This window comes from Myotis brandtii, unplaced genomic scaffold, assembly GCF_000412655.1.
Source record: "Myotis brandtii unplaced genomic scaffold, ASM41265v1 scaffold280, whole genome shotgun sequence".
Lineage (NCBI taxonomy): Eukaryota > Metazoa > Chordata > Mammalia > Chiroptera > Vespertilionidae > Myotis > Myotis brandtii.
In genome coordinates, this window is record NW_005360677.1 from 625,372 (window position 1) to 639,296 (window position 13,925).

Genomic DNA, 13,925 nt, shown 5'->3' on the forward strand with positions numbered 1-13,925 from the left:
GAGCCGCTGCGCTACAACGTGTGCCTGGGCTCGGCGCTGCCCTACGGGGCCACCTCCACGCTGCTGGCTGGGGACTCGGAATCCCAGGAGGAAGCGCACGGCAAGCTCGTGCTCTGGTCCGGTAAGCGCGCGGGAGCCGAGTCCGGGGAGTGCGGCGCTGGGAAGCCGGGACTCTGGGAAGGAAAAGGCTCAGGCCTGAGCTTTGGAAAGGGCGGGACCTGCACCCGAGTGAGTTCGAGGAACAGAGTCTGAAACTTTGGGGCAGACGGAATGCAGGATGGGACCGTCGGTGATGAGGAAGGAGCGGGTCATAAGGCGCCTGAGCAAAGGATGCCTGGGAACTAGGGGTCGGTCAGGAAGGGGCTCTGAGCCTCAGGAAAGGACTTTAAAAGAAAGAAAAGAAAAAAAAAAAAGAGGAGATGCTCCACCAAGTGCCACTCTGGAAGCGGGGTCCTCAGGGATTCAAGATGTTTAGACCTTGGAGAAGAGACCAGGAAATCGAGTTGGAAAGGAAAAAGGGAAGGATGTGGGTAGGCGATCTAGGCAAGGGGGTGGGGAGTGAGAATTGCGTGAAATTTGTGAAGGCTCAGAAACCCCGATGATGAGTAATTAAAAGGCAACCAGAAAGTTCCAAAAATAATGTTTTGGGAGACAGGAAGTCCAGAGAACCCTGATCTTGTGTTGCTTTCACAGGAGATTGCACAGTTTCCTCACCGGAAAAACGGGGACTCTGGTTTTTGCTGGAAATTGTGAAGGACTGAGACTATTCTAAAGGTTATGTGTGTGTTCTTTGGAAGCTTGGTTGCTCAGGCTGGTCAGGGCTGCGGAAGGACACTTAAGCCTGGGATGTTGAGAGCCCGTGGAAACCTCCATAGTGACCTCAAGTCCCAGAGCCCTCACCTCAGGGTGGGATTATGGTCGGCCTGAAAATCTGCAGACTGAACGCACACAGTCCTTCCTTAGCAGCGTGGAGTGAATTATGTCCCCACCTGTCACTCTTCTGAGCCCGGGGCTGGAAGAGCGCTCAGGAAGGTAACTGGCCTTGTCATCCCTTGTTTCTAGCCGGTGTGATTCAAAACTGACCTTGAAAAAGAAAAGAAAATCAAAAGCCAGGAGCACACCTGGCAGCCTCCTTTTGATAGACCTCGATGCCCACATCTCACATCTCCATTCTGCCCTGGGTGTTGCTGGTGATGATCCCGATGAGGGAAGTGTATATAGGTTTCGGGATGTTGGACAAAGCCATATGGATATAGGCCTAGCTTGGTGCAGATGCCAGGTGAGGAACTTGGAGGATGGTGCCCATGGTGGAGCTTCATTGTCTGTGGGTATCACTAGTATATAGGTTGCCTGTCATTGTCCACTGGGCCATAGAGTTCTCAGAGTGTTTGCAGGATGTTGGACAAAGCCATATGGATATAGGCCTGGCTTGGTGCAGATGCCAGGTGAGGAACTTGGAGGGTGGTGCCCATGGTGGAGCTTCATTGTCTGTGGGTATCAGATCAGCATATTGGCAAAAACCATGTGTAATCAGTAAAAATCCATAAATTACCATAATATAAGATCTGTGTAATTCTGCATATACACTACGCCCTCTTTATGGTTATATGTTTGTATAAATGTGTCACAAATAGTAATGTACAGAATGTAAAAAGGGGCGTACGTAGAAATTATCATTTTAGTCTTTAAGGGATATAAATGTAAAGCAGAAGACCAAGGATATAAAAAAAAGAACATAAAAGGTATAAACAATATTTCTTTAGGTATTACCTGAAATAAGGCTTGAGTTTAAGAGCCAGCTGTATGGACAATCCCAATACATCTCTCAGCACTAGAATCTTGCTCACATTATGAGAGGATATTCTGTTTCTCTCTTCTTACATATTTTGCAAGGGCCGATGGTTGAATTCTCCTAAGTTCGATACATGTGTGGTGCTGCCCTTCTGTCGTTGCCATCAAATCAAGGAGGAAGGGTATGAACCTCTTTCCAGCCCTTACTCCTGAGAGCAGCTGCTGAGTAGGCAAAAGCGGTTTTGGCCGGAAAGTTTAGGAGTTAGAAACATCTGCTGGGTATGCAGGTTCAAACCTCACTAGCTGTGCCTCTGGTGGGGTAGGTTCCTGCAGAGGTGCCAGCACTGAGCCCAGATCCTTAGTTCACTCTGAGCTCTCCTCTGTTGCCACCCATCATCCCTCAGCTCAGTCCCATTCCTATGTGTTTTGGTTGTTCTCTTTCTGCTTTGGGTCCTTCTGTGGGATGTTCTATGAAGTAGCGCCAGAAGCAGGTGTTGGTATGAGCTGAGTCATTGTGGGGAGGAGGGGAAGGGGCGTAGAGTGAACCTGCACCAAGAGAGAATCAGAGACAGGCCATCAGCTAGGAATTGCAGCTAGTGGCAAGTGATTGGTCCTATCCTGAGTTAGTGGTCTGGACTTGGCATTAGACATGGTCAGTGTCACCCAGCTCTTGGGGGCATTTTTGTGGGTGAAGAATGGAGATGATCTAGGTTGTCTTTCTCTGTAAACTTTTGAAAGTAGAGACTTGTTCTTCACTTTTTTTCTGAAAGCCTGAGTTCTGAGTACACACACCCACCCAGTCATTTATTCATTTAGATATCGGGTGCTTGCTACATCCTGGAGCGGGTCCTGGGGAATATAAAAATGAAGAATGCAGGCATGAACCCTGCTATCAAGGGGAAGACAGACAGTTAAACAGGCGTTTGCAATATTTGTGATAAAGTAGGGTGCTGAAGGAACACAAAGGACTTTGCAGAGCAAGAGAAGACCTACCCTCTCTACCCCAGAAGAACTGACATTTACCCCATGACCTGAGAAATAAGTAGGAATTACCTGAGCCAAGGATGGGTCGGATAGGAAGGGATAGGAAGAGGAAATAACAGGCACAAAGGTGAAGAGGTGAGAGGGATTGGTACTTTTGAGGAAGTGTAAGAATTTCAGTAGAGCTGGATCAAAGCATGTGAGAGATAGAATTAATAGAGATAAGACCTAGAAACTTAGGAAATAAAGGGACTCATCCCCCATATTAAGTTGGTATGTTGTCCTAAAGATAATAAGGAGCAGTTGAAGGCTTTTAAGCAAGGGAGAGATGTAATCATATTTGCAGTTTAGAAAGGCCTTGAGTACTGTGTGAAGAAGCCATGGTTGGAAAAACCTACAGGCTGGTTGCTTGTTTAGAGGATGGTGAAGGAGTCCAGGTGCGAGATGATGTGTCAGGACTGTAACAGGCTGTAGGAAGTAGACAGATCCCAGAGTTTTAGAGCTAGAACCAGTGGGTCCTGCCGATGAGTTGGATGGAGGGCTTGAATGGAAAGTGGTACCTTCCCTTTCACTAAGCCAGGGAATGCTAGGGGAGGACTAGGTTTAGAAGAAAGCATGGCCATGTGATGAATTAGAGACACTTATTGGACATCTATGTGGACAGACCAGCAGATCTGGACTAGCAGTTGCTAAAGAGAGGTGGCCACCATGTGCTTCTTTGGCCCAGACCACTGAGCCTTTGGGAGCAATGCCACAGAGTGAGGAAGTTCATTGGCTCAAGTTGGATCAGTTTCTAGATTTGAATAGAACTCGGGTCTCTCCTATATCTTTCAACTCTCTGGACTTGGGATTTTTTAGGCACTCAGCACCTTCCCCATTATAGCTTGAAATGCCTCCTCTCAGCATTCTAGGTTGACCAGGCAAACATAATATCCAGGTCATGGTCCACCTTTGGCCAAATCTGGTTTGGCAAATGGGGCAAGAAAGCAGAGAGGCCAGAGACTGGCGAGGGAAATAGGTCCCTGAGAACCGGCACGTAGCCTCTTTGACCACTGCTCTGCTCTGTGTGTGCACAGGGGTCTGTGGCGCTGTCATCGGCCAGGGCAGCCAGTAGGAAAGAGCCAGATGAGTTATGAGAGGAGGGATGTTGTTGGTGATGGTGAGTTATTTGCAGGGTCAGATCAGGAAGAATCTCCTTGGAGCTGTTCCCAAACCTGACTGGCTCATGATCAGAATTAGTTTTTAAAGGATATATTTTGGGAAAGTATAAAAATTCGGAATAAATTCCACATGTTCATGTTTTCAATTTTGGTTCAGATTTTTAACTTCTTAATTGTGAAATGTATCATATTTACAGAAAGTGCATTAAACATAGAGGTACTAAATAACAGATAATTATCAAGTGCCATCTGAATCAAGAACTAGACCATGGTGGGGGGAGGGCGGGGGCGGACATGAGAGGTCAATGAGGGAAAAAGGGGGACATATCTAATACTTTCAACAATAGAGAATTATATTTAAAAAATAGTAAATAAAAAAGAAAAACAAAATGTGCAGTTAAATTTCAACTTCAGATAAACAACAAATACATTTTTATACAAGTATGGCCCATGTAATATATGGGATATACTTATACTAAAAATGTTTTAATTGCCTAGAGCTGGGGTGGGGGGCGGGGAATGAAAGTGACTGCTAATTAGTATAGTTTCTTTTTGGTGTGATGAATATTTTCTAAAGTTGATTGTGGTGATAGTTGCCCAATTCTATGACTATACTAAAAACCATTGAATTGTATACTTTAAATGGGTGAATTTAAAAAATCTATTATATTTTAAAATAAAATAAAAAAGAACTAGACCATGGTGGGGCCCTCAGAAGCTCCCCCTTTGTCTTTTCCAATCATATCCCCCTCCTTCCTCTTTTTAAAAAAGAGTTTTTTATTGATTTTTAGAGAGAGAGAAAGGGAGAGAGTGAAACATCTATGTGAAAGCCAAACGTTGATTATATGCCTCCTGCACACCCCCTATCGGGGATCGAGCCCCAAACCCAGGCATGCACCCTGACGGGGAATAAAGCCAACAACCCTTCGGTGCACTGGACGACACCCAACCAACTGAGCCACACTACTGGCCAGGGCGTCCCTTCCTCCTCTTTTAGAAGTAGCCACTATCCTCATGTTTTTATAATCATTTCCTTTTTCCTCTATAGTTTTGCCATCTAGCTTTAGAATCCCTAAACAGGATATTTCAATTTCTCATGTTTTTGAATTTTATAAAATGTAATCACGCTGTGTGTATTATATGTCTTGTTTCTTTTGTTCTACATTATTTTGTAAGATTCATGCTATCACAGCTCATTTGTTTCATTGCTGATTAGTATTCCATTGTAGAATATATCCCAGTTTATTTATCCATTTTTTTTTGTTGCTAAACATTTCAGTTGTCCTCAGTTTGGAGCCATTGCTGGGGATGTTCTTTTATGTACGTCGTGGCGCACTTGAGTCAGAATTCTCCAGGAACATACTTAGAGATAATAGGGAATGTATACTTTTAGCTTTACTAGATAAAGCCAAACAGTTTTTCAAAATGGTTGTATAAACGTACACTCCCAGTAGCACTGTAGAATAGTCACAGTTGCTCCACATGATTCCTGACCCTTGGTATTGTCCACCTTTAAAATTTTGCCAAACTAGTGGATATGTTGTGGTATGTGTTTGTGGTTTTAATTTGCATTTCCCTGCTAACTAGTGAGGTTAAGCACCATTTGAAATGTTTACTGGCCATTGGAGTTTTTCTTTTGTGACATGTCTATCCAAATCTTTGGCCCATTTTTCTATTGGCCTAGCTGTCATTTTTATAAGATTTGTAGGTCTTCATGGATGAAGCCTTTATTGGTTGTATGTATTGAAAATAGTTCCAATTCTGTGGCTTGCCTTTTCATTCTCTGTGTCTTTCATTGAACAGAAATTCTGAACTTTAGGATAGTTGTTTATCAAACTTTTTTATGTGTAGTGTTTATTGTGTTATTTATTTATTTATTTTTAGTTAATCCTCATTCAAGGATATTTTTCCATTGATTTTAGAGAGAGTGGACGGGAGAGGGAGAGACAGAGAGAAACATTGATTAGTTACCTTCCACATGTGCCCAACCAGGGCCAGGGCTTGAGCCTGCAACCAAGGTGTGTGCCTATGATCGGAATCGAACCTGGCACCCCTCAGTCCGCAGGCCAGTGCTCTATCCACTGAGTCAGCTAGGGCTATTGTGTCTTATTTTAAAATGTCCTTTCACCCCACAAAGTAATGAATTTATTTTCTTATGTTATTTTCTCAAAACTTTATAGATTTTCCTTCCATAATAGGCATATAAATCACCTGGAGTTGATTTTTTTTAGAACTTCAATTTTATACATAGTCTCAATATAATTTGTTAAATACAATATCTCAGCTCTGTCATAAATCAAGTGTTGAAATATATATTTATTTCTGGAATACTTATTCTATTCCGTAGGTCTATTTGTCCATCCCTTGCCAATACCACACCATCTTAATTATCATATGTTTATAGCATGGTTCTTCACTTCTTTGAGTTATGAACCTACTTGGCAATCTGATAAAACTCATGGGCCCCCTTTTCAGTATAATATTTTTAAATTTTAAAGTAAAACACATAGAATTGAAAAGAGCATTTAGGATTATAAAGGAAATGAATTCTATTGAAATATAGTTATCAAATATTTACAAAGTTTGTGATCTAATGTATCTGTGCTTTTTTAGTAATATATTATAAGATCTAGTATGGGTTTAATAACCATTATAATATCAAGGTGATGATGAGCAGTGACAATATTTTGAGATATCTGCAACAAAAATACAATATCTGATTTCCATTTGTGACAAAGCCCCGGGTATTGCTAACAGTACTATGGCATGTTGTTTACATTTATAATGGAAGGAAATGCTAAATTTCAGTTAGATGTAATTTTTCCCCCATTCAAGTTTATGGATCTCTAAAGTCTCTCCAAGAATCCTTTGTGAACTCAAGGCTAGGAACCTCTACTTTATAGTACAACAGTAAGTAATAGAAAGTCTGGACTATTATTGAACCTTTGAGCTTTAATATAAAAATATTTACCCCTAAACGCTTCTGCCTGCCAGCCTGATCAACCCCTAACTGCTCCCCTGCTGGCCTGATTGACACCTATAAAAATATATATATATTTGTTGGTGGATTTGAAAAAAAAAGACATCTTTACATTATTGAGTATTGTAATAATTTCTTTTTAAAAAAATATATTTTATTGATTTTTTACAGAGAAGAAGGGAGAGGGATAGAGAGCCAGAAACATCGATGAGAGAGAAACATCGATCAGCTGCCTCCTGCACACTCCCTACTGGGGATGTGCCCGCAACCAAGGTACATGGCCTTGACTGGAATCGAACCCGGGACCCTTGAGTCCGCAGGCCGACGCTCTATCCACTGAGCCAAACTGGTTTAGGCCAATAATTTCATTATATATTTATATTTAGATCTTTCATTTTCTCAATATTTTTACAGTTTTTCTGCAGGGAGTTTTTAAATATCATTTGTTAGATTTATTCCTAGATACTTGATAATTTTTACACTATTATAAATGATTCCTTTAACATTTTGTTAAAATGTTAATACAAATACAATTGATTTTGAATCTAGTAAACCAGCTAAATTTACTTTACACACATAGTTATCTCATTTGTGAATAATGAGTTTCTTTCTCCCTTTTTAAAAAAAATCCTCACCGGAGGATATTTTTTCAATTGATTTCTAGAGAGAGTGGAAGGGAGGGAGGAGAGAGAAATGGAAGGGAGGGAAGAGGGGGAGAGAGAAACATCGATGTGAGAGAGACACATGGATTGGTTTCCTCCTGCATGAGCCCCCACAGGAACTGGGGAACCTACAACTGAGGAATCAAACCCTCAACCCTTCCGTCCATGGGCCCAAGCTCTAACCACTAAGCAACTGGCCAGGGCTGTTTCTTCCTTTTTTAAGCCATATATTTGTTAATGTTTATTGCCTTGCTGCACTGCTTTAACCTCCAACACATTGTTAAATAGAAGTGGTAATAGTAGCAGCATCCTTTATCCTTGACTTTTTCAGTGTTCTAAACAGAAAGCTTTTCTACCTTCCACTCTTAAATGTGGTGTTTGGTGTAGTTTTCTTGTAGTTACATTTTATCAGGTTAAGGAAGTTGTCTTCTATTCCTAATTTGCCAGTTATATTTTTATTATAGATGGATATTGATTTTATCAACTGCTTCTGCATCTATTGAGATGATTATATTTTTTTTCTTCTTTAATCTATGAATATAGATGCATTGATTAAATTTTCTAATGTTAACCCAAACTTAGAACAGTGGTTTTCAACTTGACTACTCATCACACAAACAAAAAGCCTTTTTCAAAGTTTAGATTGTGGCAATGTTATTTTTAGTTTCTATGAATGTAGAAAAATGTGTCCCTATTTTTTCTTTTTGTTTCATATTTTGTTAAAATAAAAAATAATACAGATAAAGTTGATGTCCCCTTGCTTCCTGTTATCAATCTCATTCCCTGCTCTTCTTTGGGAAGCTTCCATCATCTCAGTAATTTTCATACTTATTTTTTTAAAAACTTAATTACTTTAAAAAATATGTAGTATATGCACATAGTACAAAACTCAAAAGCAACAAAAGTTAAATCTCTCCACTTGTGTTCTCAGCTACCCTTTTTCCCTTCTCAGAGGCAACCATCAACACTGGCCTTTGTGTGTCCTTCTAGATGTTGCCAGCATATTTCCAAATGTAGGTGTGCCCTCTGTTTATTTCTTCCCACAAACAGTAGTAGCTTGCTCTTCGGGCTGTTCTCCACTCAACTGCATCCACTTAACAAGATCTATTGGAGATAGTTCCATTTCAATGCAAATAGTTCAACACTGAATAATGACCTATTATATTGATGTATGATATTTTTTTAGCTGGTCTCCTAATGATGGATATACATTCAGGTTGTTTCTACTCTTCTGCTATTACAAACAATGCTGCAGTGAATACACTTATAAATGATCTTTGTGAACATGTAAAGTGGAATTGCTAGTATAACGTTTTGATAGATAATGCCAGATAGTCTCTACAAGTATTTACTATTCCTACTAAAAATATACAAAAGTGCCACTTTCTCCCACACTCTTGCCACTACAGCATTTTCAAATATTTTTGTCTTTCTCACTCTAAAGTTAAAAAAATTGTGTACCATTACAGCTTTATTTCACATTTAGAGCATCTCTTTGTGTATTTAAAGGCCATTTGTATTTTCTCTGATCTGTTCTGTTTGCCTTTTGCCCCTTTCTTAGAGGCTTATGAATTTCTTATTGATTTGGAAGAGCTTTATGCATATAGGAAAATTAGCTCTTTATCTGTAATATGTATGAAATATTTTCTCAGGATGTTGCTTTTTATGGGATTTTATTAAATCTTTTGTTTCATAGCTTCTGGGTTTTGTGTCATACATCAAAAACTCTTCTCCACTCCAAGGTTTTAAAAACCATTTCTCACCTTTTCTTTTCGTACTTTAATTTTTTAAAATAATGTAATTATTAGCCCTGGCCAAATAGCTCGATTGGTTAGAGCGTTGTCCTAACACATAAAAGTTGTGGATTCCATTCTTGGTCAGGGCATATATACAAGAATCAACCAATGAATGCATAAATAAGTGGAACAACAAATTGATGTTTCTCTCCTTTCCTTTCTTTCAAAATCAAATATTTTTTAAAATATATTTTATTGATTTTTTACAGAGAGGAAGGAAGAGGGATAGAGAGTTAGAAACATCGATGAGAGAGAAACATCGATCAGCTACCTCCTGCACACCCTCTACTGGGGATGTGCCCGCAACCAAGGTACATGCCCTTGACCGGAATCGAACCTGGGACCCTTCAGTCCGCAGGCCGACGCTCTATCCACTGAACCAAACCGGTTAGGGCCCCAAATGATTTTAATTTGAGTCAGGTCTGGGTGCCATTGCCCAAAATCATTGCTTTTTTTTTCCTTTTTAATTAATTTGAGAGAGAGAGGGGGAGAGGGAGAGAGAGAGAGAGAGAGAGAGAACACACACACATTGACTTGTTGTTCTACTTGTTTACTCATTCACTGGTTGACTCTTGTATGTGCCCTGATCAAGGATCAAACTGGCAACCTTGGTGTGTCTGGACAATGTTCTAACCAACTGAGCTACCTGGCCAGGGTAAAGTCATTGCTTCTTAAGTGACAGGAACGTGCTCTGTGCCCTGAGATAGGCCGTGTCACAGTGAGAGCAGTGAGTTGTCAAAGGCCTCAGATAGGTAATAATAGCTGACATTTTCTGAGTGCTTATTATATAACAGGTACCATGCTAAGCAGTTAACTTGCTATCTCATTCTTCACAACAGTCCCACAAGGTAAATGTGTTGTTCCCATTTCACAGATCAGGAAACTGAGGCTTGAGATAAAGTAATTTGCCCAAGATCACACAGCAAGGAAATGGTAGAGTCAAGATTTGGGCCCAGGCAGGCTAGTTGCAGTGTCCATGCTCCTTACCTCTTTACTATATTGCCTCCCCCCAAAAAAGAGCAGTTACCTACCTACCCCCATGTCCCCCCAGCCCAGCAGTGTGGCCAACACCCATTTGGCCCTCATGTCCTCAAAAGCTTCTCCTAATTCAACTTCTTGTTTGGGAAATAGGTGTTCCTGAAGCGAGGATGACTCAGGAGGGGCGAAGTAGGCAGAATGCTGAGTGAGCCCAGCCACTGGGCAGCTGTTTCTGTCTTGCTGGCACCTCCTTACCTCTCTCTGCACTGGACACAGCCTCCTCTGTTTCTCTCCACCTGATTTCCTGTCTCCTCTTCTGGCCTGGCTCCCCTGACTACCTCTTCTTAGCTCCTACCTGTTCTCTATCTCACCTCAGCTTGGTAAGAAGACCCGGGGTCCTGGGATCTTGGCAAGGGAAACCGTTTCCGGCTCTGGAGCATGGGCCATGAGGGGGAGTGCGGGGAGGGGGGGCATCCCACCACTCTCCTTCCCACTGGAAGAGGCCCTGAGCAGGTTTTTAAACTGCTCCTGAAAAGGTAAAATGTAAATCAATCTGGGTTCTCAGCCAGAGGTGTTACACTCCCTAGCAGGGCATTTGGAAATGGAGGCTGTTTTAGAAAACTTTCATTGAATGATAATGTACATATAGAAAAGTGCACAGATCATAAAGTTAATATCCACAAGGTGCATACACCCAGCAATCCAGTACCAGATCAAGGCATAGAGCATGCGTAGCATCCCAGAAAGGTCCTCTTCAGGTTCTCTTCTAGTCACCACCCCTGGAATGGGGCTTGGTGGGGAGCAGTTTTTGGTTGTCACAATGACTCAGGTTCTGTGGGCATTTAATTAATTAATTTTATTTTTTGTTAATCCTCACCTGAGGCTATTTTTTCCATTGGATTTTAGAGAGAGTGGAAGAGGTTTTAGAGAGAGTGGAAGAGGGGGGGGTTGGAGAAAGAGAACATTGATTGGTTGCCTCCTGCATGGGCTCCAGGGCCAGGGATGGAGCCTGCAAATGAGGTACATGCCCTTGACCCGGAATCAAACCCTCGACGCTTCAGTCGGTGGGCTGATGCTCTAACCACAGAGCCAACCCGGCTAGGGCCTATTGGCATTTAGTGGGCAGGGTCCTGCGATGCTAAATGTCCTGCAATGCATGGGACAGTCCTGCAGCACAGAGAATCGTCCTGCCCAAATGCCCTGTGGAGAAACACCTTGCCCCACAGCTCTGAGCAATAATGGCCTGTGTTGAGGCAAAGAGAGATGCCTTAGGCCTGGGAAACAGGGGGTGCTGCTGTGTTTGTGGGTATGGATGAGGAGGGGTCTTCATTGCCATGTGTCCACACTGTCTTCACCCTCAGGCCTCCGGAACGCCCCCCGTTGCTGGGCAGTGATCCAGCCCCTGCTGTGTGCTGTGTACATGCCCAAGTGTGAGAACGACCGGGTGGAGCTGCCCAGCCGCACCCTCTGCCAGGCCACGCGAGGCCCCTGTGCCATCGTGGAGAGAGAGCGGGGCTGGCCTGACTTCCTGCGCTGCACCCCTGACCACTTCCCTGAGGGCTGCCCGGTGAGTGCCTTGTGGGTGAGGTCCATGCTCTCAGGGCTGGTCAGGACCAGGCATCGGGCAGAGCCTGGTGGGAGGGGAAATAGGAGCCCAGAGCCTTCTCCCTGGGTCACCCCAAGCCTGCAGCCTTGGTGCCAACAGGCCAAAACCCCAAACTGAAGTTTGTTGGCTGGGCCCATCCACCAGGGATTATCCTTTATTTACTTATTCATTAATTATTATTTTACATTATTGTATCCTCACCCAAGGAATGAGGATATTTTTTACAGTGATTTTAGACAGAGTAGAAGGGGGAGGGGAGGTGGAGAGAGCAAGGGAGAGGGACAACCAGAAACATCTATGTGAGAGAGATACATTGATTGGTTGTCTCCCACACTTGTCCTGACGAGGGGCAGGGGCTGGATTGGACCTGCAATCCAGGTATGTGCTCTTGACCAGGAATCAAACCTGCAACCCTCCAGTGCGCAGGCCAGTGCTCTAACCATTGAGAAATGCCACCAGGGCGATTTCTCCCCCCCCCCCCCCCGCCTTTTTTTAAATAAAAAATAACTGTTTAACAAATATTTTTTGAGCACCAGCTCTGTCAGGTGTTAGGGAGTTACAGGAGTCACATGGAATCAAGGCACATGTAAAACAGCCAGAAACCCCAAGACAGGATGTGCTCCAGTTCTGGGTGGTGAAGGAGAGCTCATAAGTGATAATAATAATAATCCTCCTATATAATAAAAGCCTAATATGCTAAGTGTCCGACCATTCATTCAACCAGTCACTATGACACCCACTGACCACCAGGAGGCAGACACTGACTGGTAGGTTAGTTTGCAGCTGGGGTCCAGCCGATCAGGACTGGGCGAGATGGGCTGGACATGCCCTGGAGCCCTCCCGAAGTCCCTCCAATCGTGCACCAGTGGGGTCCCTCAGCCTGGCCTGCGCCCTCTCGCAATCCGGGACCCCTTGGGGGATGTTGGAGAGCTGGTTTTGGCCCGATCCCCGCAGGCCACAAATCCGTGCACCAGGCCTCTAGTGATAATAATGATGATAATAACACTACTTGTTGTTATTTCCTACCTGCCAAATACTATTATAGCATTTTACATTTATTTATTCATTTGCCCCTTAAGCCCCACCACGAAGTAGGTGTGTGTGTTACATGCTGCTGAGTCAGCTCTGACTTATGGCGACCCTAGGACTGTGTCCGCTCCTGTAGACTCATGCCTATGGCTTCTTTTATGGCGTCAGTCTACCTCATTCTTGGTCTTCCTTTTCCCTGCTGCCTTCTATTTCCCCCAGCATTAATGTCTTTTCCAAAGACCCTGCCTTCTCATGATGTGCCCGAAGTAGGACAGCTTCCATTTTGTCCTTTTTGACTCCAGTGATGTTTCAGGCTTAATTTGCTCTAGGACCCACTTATTCATCTTTCTGGTGGTCCAGGGTGTCCATAGAGCTCCCCCGAGCACTGTATTCCAAATGAGTCCATTTTTTTTTCTGCTGTCTTATAGATAGGGAAACTGAGGTAACAGAAAAGTCAAGTCATTTGCCATGGGTTGTCTCCAGCGTCTGTGCCCTCAGCCACTCTGCCGTGCCACCCCCTGTGCCCCTGGTGAAACCAAAGGTTGCCACTGAGCCTCCTGCTCCCTGTGCACTGTCTTCTCTCCTTCCCTTGTGCCAGAATGAGGTGCAGAACATCAAGTTCAACAGTTCGGGCCAGTGTGAGGCTCCTTTGGTTCGGACCGACAACCCCAAGAGCTGGTACGAGGACGTGGAGGGCTGCGGGATCCAGTGCCAGAACCCGCTCTTTACGGAGGCGGAGCACCAGGACATGCACAGCTACATCGCGGCTTTCGGTGCCGTCACGGGCCTCTGCACGTTCTTCACCCTGGTCAGCCGGGGGCAGGCCTGCACGTGGAGGGGTCAGGGGAAGCGGGTGTCCTGAGCGCTCAGCTCGTAAAGCGGGAAGGGAGCGGGATTGTCGGTGAGAGAGGCTGGGCTCTGGGGTAAAGAGGGAGGTGGGGA

General features: G+C 43.7%; 1 protein-coding gene across 1 annotated transcript in view; it reads left to right on the plus strand.

Annotated features, from left to right (window-relative positions):
• Nucleotides 1-13,925, plus strand: part of SMO (smoothened, frizzled class receptor) — a 22,676-nt gene that overhangs the window by 1,071 nt on the left and 7,680 nt on the right. Inside the window, exons 2-4 of the mRNA XM_005868967.2 lie at nt 4-121; nt 11,710-11,915; nt 13,582-13,791. Of these exons, the coding sequence (XP_005869029.1) occupies nt 4-121; nt 11,710-11,915; nt 13,582-13,791 (534 nt within the window). The remainder of the gene's footprint in view (nt 1-3; nt 122-11,709; nt 11,916-13,581; nt 13,792-13,925) is intronic.